This window comes from Lynx rufus, unplaced genomic scaffold (assembly GCF_022079265.1).
Source record: "Lynx rufus isolate CCGP_SWC_20201006 ecotype Redwood Valley unplaced genomic scaffold, mLynRuf1.p SCAF_10, whole genome shotgun sequence".
NCBI classification, from domain to species: Eukaryota; Metazoa; Chordata; class Mammalia; order Carnivora; family Felidae; genus Lynx; species Lynx rufus.
The window spans coordinates 86,503,493-86,517,059 of record NW_025814824.1 but is presented as its reverse complement, the minus strand read 5'-3'; the positions used below and the strand labels follow the sequence as shown (position 1 = coordinate 86,517,059).

At 55.5% G+C, this 13,567-nt stretch overlaps 1 protein-coding gene across 3 annotated transcripts; it reads left to right on the top strand.

Moving 5' to 3' along the window:
* Positions 1–745: 745 nt before the first annotated feature.
* On the top strand, positions 746–13,567 carry ST6GALNAC6 (ST6 N-acetylgalactosaminide alpha-2,6-sialyltransferase 6). 3 transcript variants are annotated; one of them, XM_047070043.1, is made up of 7 exons: positions 746–833; positions 1,993–2,049; positions 3,697–3,787; positions 5,618–5,797; positions 8,192–8,598; positions 11,387–11,494; positions 12,067–12,343. In XM_047070043.1, exons 2-7 carry the CDS (start codon positions 2,024–2,026, stop codon positions 12,254–12,256), a joined length of 1,002 nt encoding a protein of 333 aa, XP_046925999.1. In that variant the 5' UTR covers positions 746–833; positions 1,993–2,023; the 3' UTR covers positions 12,257–12,343. The 3 variants fall into 3 exon arrangements, with proteins under 3 accessions (XP_046925999.1, XP_046926008.1, XP_046925993.1); XM_047070052.1 differs by lacking the exon at positions 12,067–12,343 and adding an exon at positions 11,807–11,940; XM_047070037.1 differs by lacking the exon at positions 1,993–2,049 and having other exon boundaries at positions 12,071–13,567.

Genomic DNA, 13,567 nt, shown 5'->3' with positions numbered 1-13,567 from the left:
AGAATGGTTAACTTCTTTAAGTTGCTTTCTTCACTTAAATAGCCTGTAAATATCCTGCACATGCCTTCCTGTCAGCATATGGACCCTGTATCATCCATTTTAGCGGGGCTGTGCCTTTATTTAACCAGGCTCCTAGAATGGTTACTTAAATTGTTATGTTTCGTTATCACATGAAATGATGTCATGTATACCCCAGTACCTATAAGTAACATAACATTTTGAATCCTTAAAACACCCTATGAGGTCGTTCTTCCTGTTTTCCAGAGGCAGAGGAAAGGTAAGTAATGTGCCACGACCCAACATCTGGTGGGGTGGCACACAGCTGGACTTGAATCCACAGGAGGACCGGTGAGTTCACCCACGGTGACTCCTGGATGCAGGGCTCTGGAGGTCCTGGGGAAGGGGGCCCAGAGAGGAACTCAACTGGTTCCAAGCTCAGCGTGCTCCGGGACTCAGTTTCCCCATCCGGGTCGTGGCGGCAGTAAACGGGCCCGACCCACACTGAAGGTTTCCAGAAGGCTGTTGCGGTTTTCATTGCCCCTACCGGCTGCCCAGAGGGGCAAGCGACGCGCCAGCGCGGCCGGGTCCCGGGGTCGCCCGCCCCTCGCCCTTCCCTGCCGGCGCCGCCCGGGGGGCGGAGCTACCCGCGGCCCCTCCAGGCTCCGCCCGCCTCCCCGGCCTGGGCCAGAGCGGCGGCGGCGGCGCTAGGACCCGGCGGGCGTGGGCTGCGGCGGGGCCTGGGCGGCCGGAGCAGCGCGGACCCCGGCTCTCGGCTCCCGGCGCCATGTGAGGGGGCTCGGGGGCCGCGGGGGGCCGGGCGCTCCCCGGGGGAGGTGAGCGGGCGCCGCGCAGAGGCGGGCAGCGGGAGGGGGGGCTCTGCCTGCGCCCCGGGGCGGGGGCAGGGAGTCGCCAGGGATGGGGAAGATGCGGGGCCTCGGGGCTCCTCCAGACCCGCTCGCTCTCGGCGGTGGCGCCTGGAGGTACCGGTCCTCGCGCCCTAGGGCTGCCGCGGGGTTCGCGGGGCCCCCGCCACCGACTACCCCATTAGAGCTCGGGGACCTGCCGCCGTCCTGCCTCCCTCCTCGTCCCAGCTGGCGCTAGGGCTCCGGACCCCCCAGAGTGCGGAAATCGGGGGGCTTAGCGCAAGAGGGGGCGCAGAGAGTGAGTCGTCCCCCACTGGTGGACCCACGGGCTCAGCGCCCTCCCCCATCTAGACGTTAGGAGCCCCCTCCCCCTCCTCCCCGGAGCCCTCCTCCCGAGCGGCTTGTGGGGGCTTCTCGACCCTGCAGGAGGACCCCACCTCCCCCAGCCCCCCGGCCGAGAGAGGCAAAGCCCCCGAACAGAGGGCAGGGTGTGGCCCCCACCCTTAGCCCACGACTGAGCCCTCTTCCTGAACGACCAGCCTCGGGGCTGAGGCCACGCTCCTGGCCCGGTGCTCTGGGCTGCCGCCTCCCCAGCCTTAGCAAGTTGCTCCCCAGCAGGCCTGCTCCCTGGTGCTGGGCCAGGTGCTGGGCACACACTTGGTGGCCTCTGGCCCCTTCCAGCGCGAGGAGATCCTGGAAGGAGATCCTGGCAGGCTCAGCCCTGGGCTGCTCGCTGCAAACAAGCTGTAAACAAGGCTCCCCAGCAGACTCTGGGCAGCTGTGCAAGGAGCTTGGCCTCTCTGAACCTCACTCTCCTTATCTGTGAAATGGGAAGTAAGAGCCCTTCCTTTGCAGCGTGGCCAGGAGGATTGGGTGAGTGCGTGATGCATAGTGTGGCTCCCTGCACGCCTTCCTCGATATTAAAGGGAAGTGGCTAAGCCAGGTGTCCAACAAGGGGCAGCATTTAAGCCGAAGGTGAGGCAGGCCTTCAACAATGAATACCCACAAGACTCACAGCTACTGTCGGGCACTGACCCAGCACTTGCAAGCTCCTTGCTTCCCTTGCCGCAGCTGCTTGAATCCTTTCAACAACCCCGTAAGTCACCTACTCTTATTATTCCCATTTCAGAGATGAGGAAACTGAGGCTCAGAGAGGTCACATGGCTTGCCCGAGGCCCCTCAGCCAGTAAGTGGTGGAACCGGGATTCGCACTGGCACCTGAGATGCTGTATGACCAGGACCTTCCCAGAGCAGGAGTGTGACGGGGCTGACCAGGGGGTCGGTGGTCCTGGCTGAGGTCACTGCTCGGGCAAAGGTGGGAAAGTATTGGGTCGGCCTGGGAACTGGAGCGCTGGGAACTGGACACTGAACCTGTGTCTGGAGCTTGGGGCGTCCGAAGGAAAGGGTAGCAAGAGGGGAGGCTGGACCGAGATGGCCTGGACTGTCAGCCAGAGGGTCGGTGCTCATAAGCGCGACCCTGGGATTCTGGACGCCCGTCTTGCTCTCTCTCCAAAGGGCTGTAAGGCCTAGGACAAGCTGCTTTTCTCTTCTGATGAGCCTCAGTTTCCTGATCTGTGTGGCAGGCACTGTACCCAGTGAGAGTCCCCAGTGCGCCCTGACTGGCCCTCTGGCCTGGGGGAAATCTGAAATCTGAAACCCGGCTTGGGAGGAGGGGGGCTTCCGCGGAGAAGGGGGTGGGGTTGGGCAGTGGGCGGAGTCATGGTCCAACCAATCAGGAGCGGCATGTGGGGGGAGCCTCCTTTGGCCTGTAGTGCCGTGGCTATTCCTGGTGGCTGTGTAGGAGTAAACAGCCGCCAGGTCAAGGGGTGGGGATAGTGGCGGGGCCGGGAGGCCACTGGAGGGGAGGACCGAGCTGGGGAGCCCTGGGCCTCCGTTTCTCTTCTGCACACTCTCCCTCCCTTAGTGCCTTTTGGCCTTGAATCTGCTGGAGGTGGCTGGATGCAAGTACTTACTCCCTTTTGACAGGTGGGGAAATTGAGGTCGGAAACGAGCTAGGGCCTGTGAGGAGGTACCCTCGCAGCTGCAGCTGCTAAGGGCCGACTGGGGCAGGAAGGAAGGGCTGTTACTTGAGGCTCCCCACGTACCCTCTGAGGGTGCGGCTGTGGTTATAGCGGATTGTCCAGTCTGTGCCCTTAACTCCTAAGGGCTTGTTGTTAATTAACTAAGTCATTCAGCGAACCTCCTGCACCCACCTCCACACCTTTGGAGGCACAGTGGAGAATGTGAGTGAGGATGTGTGCCGGCTACACGCTCGGAGAGCTCTCAGCCTAGCGTGAGGGGACACGGAGGAAGTTCCTGGTCTACCCTAGGCTTGGACGCTGAGAGGGCATGAGCAGGGTCCAAGAGGGCAGGGTATTCTAGACAGAGGGACAGTTGATGCAACTTCTGGAGGGCTGCCTGTGCAGAGGAGTTTGGGGACCTATAAGGAATAGTGCTTTATTCCAAGCCCACAGGGACCTAAGTCAGAGTAGGAATATACAGTGGGGCACTTGCTGCGTGGGGGGCAAGCCCCCCAGCTTGGGAGCCAGCTTTAGGCCCTCCAGCTGCCTAGGAGAGCTAATGAGTGGGAAGGTCCCTGCTCAGGAAGCAGAGTGGGAGAGAGAAAGAGAGAGCAAGGAGAGAGGTCAGGCTCTGCACCACCGGGCTGTGTGACCTGAAGGCAGGTTCCTGCCCGTTCCAGGCCTCAGTGTCTCTCTCTGCAAAATGCATATGACCCTGAGCCTTGAAGTCATGGGTGGGTAGGAGAGCTGGCGGGGTGGGGAGGGTGTAGCCTTTGACCAGCTGTGGCCATAACCCTTTCTGTGGCTTGCAGGTGTGACCCCACATCCCTGCCCCCTGGGCCACCTGCAGGACGCCGGCCCCTGCCCCTCAGCAGACGCCGGAGAGAGATGAGTAGCAGCAAAGTAAGTCCCCCTTCATTTCTCGTCCCGATCTCGGCCTTTTATTTACCCAGTGAAATGGGCTCCTTTGGATCTGTGCCCCAGACCCAGACAACCACCAGTGCCTCTTCCCGGCCAGGAAGTGCCTGATGCCCCGGAGGCCCTGGCTGGAGCTCTGCCGTGGCCACTGATCTCTGTGGCTTTGGGCAAGCTCCTACCTCTCTCTGGGCCCATATCCACCTGTGTCTTCCTAGGTTTGACTGGTCCATCTGTGGTAAAGGATTGGCCCATGTGATGGACACAGCACTGGGATGTGCTGGACGGAGGGTACTGCTCTGAGCAGTGGTCAGAGTCAAAGATGACAAAATGTTGTTTGCCTCACTCTGAGGCTGTCAGAGTGATCGATTCGTTCCTGCTTTCCTGAGCACCTACTATGCGCCTGGCCCTGCACACGCCTTTCCTGGGATCCACTGCAGCGAAGCTTTGGAAGAAAGAGCCTGAGGGTTGGGGGTGGTGTGGTGTGGACGTACCAGTGTGGGTCCAACTGAGAGAGAGAAAGCACACAGTAATTTGAACAGGGAAAGTTTAACATAAAGAATCATTAGCTACAGCCGGGCATTGGAGTCACGAGGGATGGGCATTCTGAGAAATACAGGAATAGCCAGTACAAGGAACAGCCACCACCGGCAGGGCCGAGACCCAGGCCTTGCTGGAGAGGGCACAGCTCTGGCCCACCGGGTGGCAGAGAACTCACTGTGGCGGTCTGCTGGTGGAAGTCGTCACAAAACCACTCCCTGGGCTACGGGGAAGGCTGCTCACAGGAGACGACTCCCAGGAGGCACTCGGAGCTCATACAAAACTGCTCCGGGGAAGCTCATGGTCTCTGGGTGTTGTGTGTGGTTGAGTGTATTACACCCGCTGAGCTCTAGAGAGGCTGTGATCATAGAAGGGGCCAGAGACACTCTGCTCCCAAAGTGCCTGAAGGCACGTACAGGAGGAAGCTGCTGGCCACATGCGCTGTGGAAATCATGTGCTCTGGGGGAAGCAAAGGCACCGGGACCAGGCGTCAAAGCCACCAGACGCAGGAAGCCAACTCCTTTTCTCCTGCACTGCCTCTCCAGCGTCCTTTCCTGACAAAGCTTCATCTGCGTTTAGCTGCCAAGGACGTGCATCTAAGGGCCCAGGTCCATTTGCACAGACAGGCAAAAAGGGTGAACTTGGAGCTGAGAAGCGATACATGAATAACCAGCACAGAGGGGCGGTTAGCGCAAGGAGCCAGGATTTCCAGGCCTTGCCTAGCTGTGCCGACCCTGGGCAGATGAATCCCAAGGGACACTTTGGATATCGCTTTCCTGCCCTGGCAGTGACAATGCATCCCACTTTGTCCCATGCATCCCACTTCCTGACCAGATCCGTCCCCTCCAGCTTTAATGAATGATAAACATGACATTGGATTACTGTTTGGGGAAGACCTGGCTCCCCTCCTTTGAATGTCCCACCTGTCTCCAGGCATCCTTCCAGCTGTAGCTGGAGGGGTCCTTCTGACACCCACATCCAGTCCGATCCAGCAAGCGTTCTTTGAGAACCTTCCGTGCTTCTGTGCTCTGGGAGCTGGGATACGGTGGCCATTGAGGCCATCTCGGTCCCAGCCCGCGGAGCTCATGGCCTCACTGGGGGGACAGCAGTTTGAACAGTGTGACCGGCGCTGTGATAGGGGGTACTCCGGGGCCAGACGAGGTGGTATCTGAGCTGGTCTGGAACGAAGAGCGGGAGTGAGCCAGGCGTGGTGGGTGGCAAGGATGAGGCGGGGGCCTGCCGGGCGGCTGGGCGCTCACCAGCCTCTCCCCTCTCCAGGAGCAGCGGTCAGCAGTGTTCGTGATCCTCTTTGCCCTCATCACCATCCTCATCCTCTACAGCTCCAACAGTGCCAATGAGGTCTTCCATTATGGCTCCCTGCGAGGCCGCACCCGCAGGCCTGTCAACCTCAAGAAATGGAGCATCGGCGACGGCTACGTCCCAATTCTTGGCAACAAGGTAGCATGACCACCTCGGGGCGCTCCCTGAGACCGGGCTGGCGGCTGGTCTTTCCCATTGCCCGCCGTCACTGTTCCCTCCTCCTCCTCCTCCTCCTCCTCCTCCTCCTCCTCCCTCTGCTGCCTCCATTCCTTCTAAAGGAAAGGGGGGACCCCAGGAGTCAAGGCCATAGCTTCCAGTGCCTTCAGCCCCTTGTTTGTTTGTTTTTTATTTTTTTCTAAATGTTTATTTCAGTGGGGGGAGGGGCAGAGAGAGAGGGAGACACAGAATCGGAAGCAGGCTCCAGGCTCTGGGCAATCAGCACAGAGCCCGACGCGGGGCTCGAACTCACGAACCGCGAGATCGTGACCTGAGCTGAAGTCAGACGTGTAACCGACTGAGACACCCAGGCGCCCCATTCGGCCCCTTGTTCGCTGTGTGATGTTGCACAAGTGCCCTGTCTCTCTCTGGGCCTCAGTTGTCTTCAGGGTTCCATTTTTAGTGCTGATATCCTACTGCCTCCTGAGTCAGAATTCCTAAGGAGAGATGTCTCTGGTTTTCACGGATCTCCGTCTCTGCTGGGTAGTCCACACAGGGTTTGAGAGCAGAAGGCTCAAGTATTTGACAACACAAAAACAGTCCTAATAATGGCTGCCCTTTGTCAGTTCCCCGCTGTGTGCCGGGCACTGTGATTAGCAGGAATGAGCATACCAACCCTGTAAGGTCAGCATTGTTATTCGCCTTGAAGAGATGGGGAAACCAAGACTCAGGGAGGCAAAGTCACTTGTCCAAGTCCACACGGCAAGGGAGGGGAGGAGCCAGGGTATTTTTTGCCCCAAACCCCTGTAGCTGTAGAGAGCAGCCAGAAATCATTCCTGGGGCTTCTGTTTGCCTTGGGTAGCCGAGAAACGCAGGCTGTATTTCTGGGGTTCACCCCATAATCCTCTGAGCCCTAGATGTTTTCTGGGAGGCCAAGTAGATAATCATTGGCCTGGAATATGAACTCCGCCTCCCAGGAGAAGGTGGTCTCCCAATCCCTGCCTGCCTCCTTCCCCTCCCTCAAACCCCACCCCCCCAGGGGTACCTAGGCAGCTCAGTTGGTTAAGTGGCTAACTTGGGCTCCGTCACAGTTCCTGAGTTCGAGCCCCACATCGGGCTCTCTGCTGTCAATACGGAGCTGGGTTTGGATTTTCTGTCCCCATGTCTCTCTGCCCCTCCCCACCCCCCCCCTCTCAAAAATAAACATTAAAAAAAAATTAAAAACAACAACGACCCCTCCTAAATCCCTCAGGGTCTTTGCACACGTCGTGTGTGTAGAGCCAAAACCAGGGGCTCTGAATGCACCCTTGCTGGGAAAGGGCCCATTGGCAGGTGTTCAGAGACGGATTAACACCTAACTGAGACCCTAAGAATCCTTGAAAGAGAAACACAAATAATGGGACCAGGGAGAAAGTGGAACAGCCTGAGTGTGGGTGACACCAGCCTGACAGGGGAAGCCAGTAGAGCTCGGGAAAGCTGGAAAAGCCATCCGTTGAGGTCCATGGGAGCTGTTGTTAGATCTTGGAGCGAGGGCTCAGAGCAGACTGCCTGGAGGAGGTGGCGCCTGAGCTCACACTTAGAGGGCGAACAGGAATTCCATGGGCAGAAAACAGGCCCCGGAGAACACGTGGTTCCAACTCATTCACCGGTGGGGGAAACAGAGGCCCAGACGGGCTTCCACACTCTTTCCTTTTTGACAGGTGGTGTCTTACGTGTGGATGGTGTGGAGATGTCATGGGAGGTTTCCCTGGGGAGGTTGCCCTCTTAGGAGAACTGGACCAAGCCCGGGGCTCTGTGGCCATATCGACCTGGGTTCATACCCCAGCACTGCACTCCTCTGCTGGGTGACTTTGGGGACATCCCTGCATAACTGTCCTGTCCTCCTGTTCCTTCACTCGGCTCCGGACAAGTGGCCGCCTTTGGCTTCTCAACACACGGTGGCCATTCCCACTTCAGCACCTCTGGTCTTGCTGTTCCCCCGCCTCAGTTATTTTCCTATGTGGTTCCTCTTCATCCTCCTGGTCTCGGCTCCGACAGGCCCCCACTCCTCCTGATCCCTTGCCTCTGTTGTATTGTCTTCGTGGTACGTTTTGCTCACCACCTGGCATCATTTTATCTTTTCCTTGTTCTCTGCCTAACTGTACCTCTTGAAGGCAGGACGGGGCTCTTTTCCTCATAGCTCTGTCCCTGGTATTTAGCCATTAGCCAGCTTGCTGGAAGTGTTTGTTGAATGTCGAGCGAACAGCCTTCAGCTTCCCTGTTTTTAAAATGGGCGAAATAATTCCTGCCTCCTGGAGGCCTGGATATGTACAGAGCCTAGGGCCTGGCACCGAATGGTCGTGATAGTGTTGACTTTCCTTGCTGCCTCCCCCCCAGACGCTGCCCTCCCGGTGCCACCAGTGTGTGATTGTCACCAGCTCTAGCCACCTGCTGGGAACCAAGCTGGGCCCTGAGATCGAGCGAGCCGAGTGCACAATCCGCATGAACGACGCGCCCACCACAGGCTACTCAGCCGACGTAGGCAACAAGACCACATTCCGTGTGGTAGCCCATTCCAGCGTATTCCGTGTGCTGCGGAGGCCTCAGGAATTCGTCAACCGGACCCCCGAAACTGCGTTCATCTTTTGGGGCCCCCCAAACAAGATGCAGAAGCCCCAGGGCAGCCTTGTGCGTGTCATCCAGCGGGCAGGCCTGGTGTTCCCCAACATGGAGGCCTATGCCGTCTCTCCCGGCCGCATGCGCCAATTTGACGACCTCTTCCGGGGTGAGACGGGCAAGGACAGGTACCAGCCTCCTGCCTGCCCCCTCCGGCCGGCCCTGTGCTCCCCATCAGCATTCTCTGCCCAGAGGGCCTGTTGTTCCCGGCATGCACTACTCTGAGGGGGTGGTCACTTCCTGCTGCTCTCTGCTCAGGTTTTCCTAGGGGATTTTCATTGTGTCCAGCCCTTAGCATGGGTCACTTCCAACGTGCTCTGCGTGGTCTCATCTCCCCAGGAAGGCTTCCCAGCCTGCATTGCTCTGAGGGAACAGGGCTCCTAACATGCTCTGCTCCCCGTAGTCTGCCTCTGGAAGGTATTGACTGTACCCAGCATGTCTTGCTTTAGGCACACGGTTGCTCCCAGCATACTCTATCCTAAGGATACGTCTTTCCCAGCATGTCCTTCTCTGGCTAATCTCCCCAGAGAAGCTAGGCCGATGCTATCCAGTAGAAATATAACGCAAGCTGTATGTGTAATTTATATTTTTGTAGTAGCCCAATTAACCCAATACATTCAACATATAGACCCTGTGCTTATTTTGTTTGACTTATCCCTAAATATTTATTTTTATTTTTTTTACGTTTATTTATTTTTGAGAGAGAGGGAAAGACACAGCGTGAGCAGGGGAGGGGCAGAGAGAGAGGGAGACACAGAATCCAAAGCAGGCTCCAGGCTCTGAGCCGTCAGCACAGAGCCCGACGCGGGGCTCGAACTCACGGACCGTGAGATCATGACCTGAGCCGAAGTCAGAAGTTCAGCCGACTGAGCCACCCAGGCGGCCCCTGATTTATCCCTAAATATTTAAAATTTGAGGGTGCTATTGTAAATTGTATTTAAAATTTTGGGGGGTTCCCAACTGTTCATTGCTAGTGGATAGAAATACAATTGGTTTTTGTGGGTTGACCTTATATCCTGTAATCCTGCTAAATTTCCTTATTGGTTCTGGGAAATTTTTCTAGGTTCTTTGGGATTTTCCATATACGTGATCCTGTTGTAAGGACAATTTCCAATATGTATGCATCTTATTTCTTTTTCTTGCCTTATTGCACTGGCTAGGACTGACAATACAAGGTCAAATTGTATTGGAAGTGGTGAGAGTAGACATCTTGCCTTGGTCCTGGTCTTGGTGGGAAAGCATTCAGTCCATCATTGAATATGATGTTAGCTATAGAGTTTTTAGCTGCTCTTTATCAGGTTGAAAAATTTCTCTTTTCTAACTAATTTGCTAAGAGTTTTTATCATTATTGGATATTGAGTTTTATCAAGTGTTTTTATGCATCAATTAATATGATCATGTGGTTTTTCTTAAGACTATTACTATGGTGGATTATACCAATTGATTTTTGAATATTGAATCAGACTTGCATTTCTGGAATAAACTCCACTTGGCTGTGGTGTATTATTCTTTTTTATATACTGCTGAATATGACTTGCTAATATCTTGTTCAGATTTTTGTGTCTGTATTCATGAGAGATCTTGATCTGTAGTTTGGTTTTTGTACTGTTTTTGTATGGTTTTGGTAGTATGGGTAATGCTGGCCTCTGAAAATGTATAGAATTGGTGTTATTTCTTCTTTATTTTATTTTATTAAAATATTTTTTTTAATGTTTATTTTTGAGAGAGAGAGAGAGATAGACAGACAGACAACACAAGCAGGGGAAGGGCAGAGAGAGAGGGAGACACAGAATCTGAAGCAGCTCCAGGCTCTGAGCTGTCAGCACAGAGCCTGATGCAGGGCTCGAACCCTCAGACTGCGAGATCATGACCTGAGCCAAAGTCGGACACTCAACCGACTGAGCCACCCAGGCACCCCGGTGTTATTTCTTCTTTAAATATTTCGTAGAATTTGCCAAACCCTCTGGGTCTGGAGAGTTCTTTTTCAGAAGGTTTTGAACAATGAATTCAATTTCTTAATAGTCACAGACACTTAGGTTAATCTGTTTCATCTTGGCTGTGTTTCAGTAGTTTCTGATTTTCAAGGAATTGGTCCATTTCATTGAAGTTGTGAAATTTACGTATGTGCTTGTTTGTGGTTTTCTTATTGTCCTCATGTCTACAGGATCTGCGATGATGTCCTCTGTTTTATTCTTGATACTGGTAGCTTGTATCTTTGCTTTTTCTTGGTCAGTCTTGTGAGAGGTTTATTTTCTTTCCAAACTTTCCAAAGAACCACCTTCAATCAAATATATCCAAACTATTTTCGGTTCAACATATGATCAGTATCAAAAACTACCAGTGACATTTTCTGTGTTCTTTCTCTCATACTAAAAAAATCCCAGGCATATTTTACACCGACAGCACATTTCAACCACACATCGTGTGCCCACATGTGGCTACTGGCTGCCGTAGTGGACAGCGAAGGCTCCAGGTCCTTGGCTACCTCCCATGCCTTGCTGTGAACCCGTGGTCACTCTCAGCATGACCTTCTCTGATTAGTCTCCCTTTAGGCGTTTGCTCCTAGCATGGGCACAGCTGTTCCTAGCAAGTTCCATCAAGCAAGGCCATGAGTCTAGTGAGCTCATGGTCACTTGCAACCTGCCCTACTGTGACCAGTCTCCCCGGGAGTCTATTCCCAGCGTGCCCTGTTCCTTCAAAGGCGCTCTCTCCACACCCCTCATCTCTGCCCAGACAAGTCCTCTGCCAGCATGCACGTGTTCCCACAGTAGGACTGGGCTGCGGGGTGGGGGGTGGGGTGGTCACTGAAGTTGGGGGAGGGCCCTGATGGCGGGAGGAGTTCTGAGAAACCCCAGGTGGGTTGACCGTTCCTCCCTGCCTGCCTGACCCCTCATCATGCCCCCTCTCTGCCCGCAGGGAAAAGTCCCATTCGTGGTTGAGCACCGGATGGTTCACCATGGTGATTGCAGTGGAGTTGTGTGACCACGTGCACGTCTATGGCATGGTCCCCCCTGACTACTGCAGGTGAGCCCCCACCCCAAACAACGCCCAGTCACTAGCTGCAGCTTGGAACCCAGAAACATTGGCTGGGGGTGCCTTTGAAGCCTCTGTCTTAGGATATTCAGACTGCTCTGCAGAGATCTAAGCTCCTTGGGGCTAGCTGCCTCGGGGGCCTCTCCCCAGCTCAACCATAGTCCAGATTTTGTATATTAATAGTCACTATTATTGAGATGACCACATGAAAAGCCCATGTACCAAGCGTGGCTTCATTCATTATCTCATGTACTCCTCACGGTGACCCACATGGATAGTTGCATTACTCTTTCTGTTTCATAGATGAGAAAAACTGAGGAAGATGTTTTGTGAGCGGCCTAAGGCCCCACAAACAGGAAGCAGTGGGGCCAGGCTCCGGAGCCCATACTTCTTACCGCTACCCTACACTGCCTCCCTCTTCAGGAAAGGAAACGATTGGATCATATTTAACCCCCCCCCCCCGCCCGCCCCGCCGAAATCCTATAGCAAGTCAGGGGCTGGAAAGGGTGAGGGCTGTGCCGGTGCCTGCCCTGCCCTTACAGCCCCTCTCTGCTCTGCCCCAGCCAGCGGCCTCGTCTGCAACGCATGCCCTACCACTACTATGAGCCCAAGGGACCGGATGAGTGTGTCACCTACATCCAGAATGAGCACAGCCGCAAGGGCAACCACCACCGCTTCATCACGGAGAAGAGGGTCTTCTCATCCTGGGCCCAGCTGTATGGAATCACTTTCTCCCACCCCTCGTGGACCTAGGCCGCCCTGCCTGTGGACCCCTCCTAAGGGACACAGGAGAGGCCTCTCTCCTGCCAGCCACTCAACCAAGGGCCGTCTCCTGACCAATCAAGGCTGGTCGGAGCGTCTTCTGGCCAATCAGGGCCTTGTCGGGGGTAGTATCCTCTGGCCAGCCAAGGCCCGGGGGTATCTCTTGACCAATCAGGGATTTGAGCTTCTATGTGGTTAATCAGGGGTGTTGGGGGTATTTCTCGTCCAGTCAGGGTCTGAGCATAGTCAATCAGGGTATTTCTGAAGTTATCTGAGGCTAAGGACATGTGCTTTCCCATGAGTCCTTGGTCCAGAGCCCCAGGATGGACCTCCAGTCACTCCCTGTGGCTGGGACGGTGAGGTCCTGTCCTGAGGAGCTGGGAACTTTGTGTTGCTCCCTCACTTCCCAGAGCCAGAAAGAGAAGCTGCATGGGAGTGGGGCTGTCTGGAGGGCAGGCCAGACCATTTGGGGGGTTGTGGGGGATCCTAGAGGTGGGAGCCAGCATCCGGGTCTTGGCTCTGCCCTGAGTGGCTTTGGACAAAACCCTTGCCCCCTCTCTGGTCGCCCTTCTGCCCGTGTCAGGTTCTAACGTGGAGTCTGAGACCCCCTCCCACTTTCCCCATTGACCTCCTTGGGTCTGTCCTCCCTGAGACTGGACTCCTCCAGCCACCACTTTTGGCTGGGGGGCTCAGCTCCCTGGGGGACTGGGGTTCCCTTCCTCACCTCCTTCTGGAAACTTAAGGGTATTTTTGCGCAAACTCCCACAGAGTTTGGGGGGAATCTAACAGGAAAGGGATAAACCTTCAGCTGTTTTCTTAGTCCCTCCACTCAGCTGCCATTAGTTTGGCTCTTAAAGAGCCAGGCTCCCTTTTCTGCCATCCAGCAGTGAGGATTTCTACCTATTGGAGGAGACTTTGGGGCTGAGAAGGGGGGAATCCCAGCCAAACTGGGGTTTCACATAGCCCCTTTGCAGCTGCTGTAGTTGTCCGAGGGCCTCCCCTCCGCTGGGCCTGGGAGGGCTCTAGGGGGCCAGGAGCTGTGTTGCCTGGGTTCTGTCCCCTCACTCTACATCAGGCACTTTATTGCTGGACCTCAGTGGGGTGGGTTCGCCCCTGCTCTTCCAGAGCCTGGAAGGGAAGACTGGAGGGCTTCCTGGAGGAGGCTGTGGAGTGGGAGGGGTCAGGGGGAGAAGGAAGAGGCCAGCAGCAAGCCTTTGCACATTGGGGTGGGGGCTGGGGACCGGCAACTACCCCAGACTCGGTTTTGTAACGATTTGTACAGAATAAATGCACCTAAGCTCT

Bases quoted from the DNA above. Each gene is read 5' to 3' on its own strand.
- ST6GALNAC6 (XM_047070037.1), top strand. The intron at 8,599-11,386 runs GTACCAGCCTCC...CTCTGCCCGCAG, and splicing joins GGTGAGACGGGCAAGGACAG to GGAAAAGTCCCATTCGTGGT. The intron at 11,495-12,070 runs GTGAGCCCCCAC...TGCCCCAGCCAG, and splicing joins GTCCCCCCTGACTACTGCAG to CGGCCTCGTCTGCAACGCAT.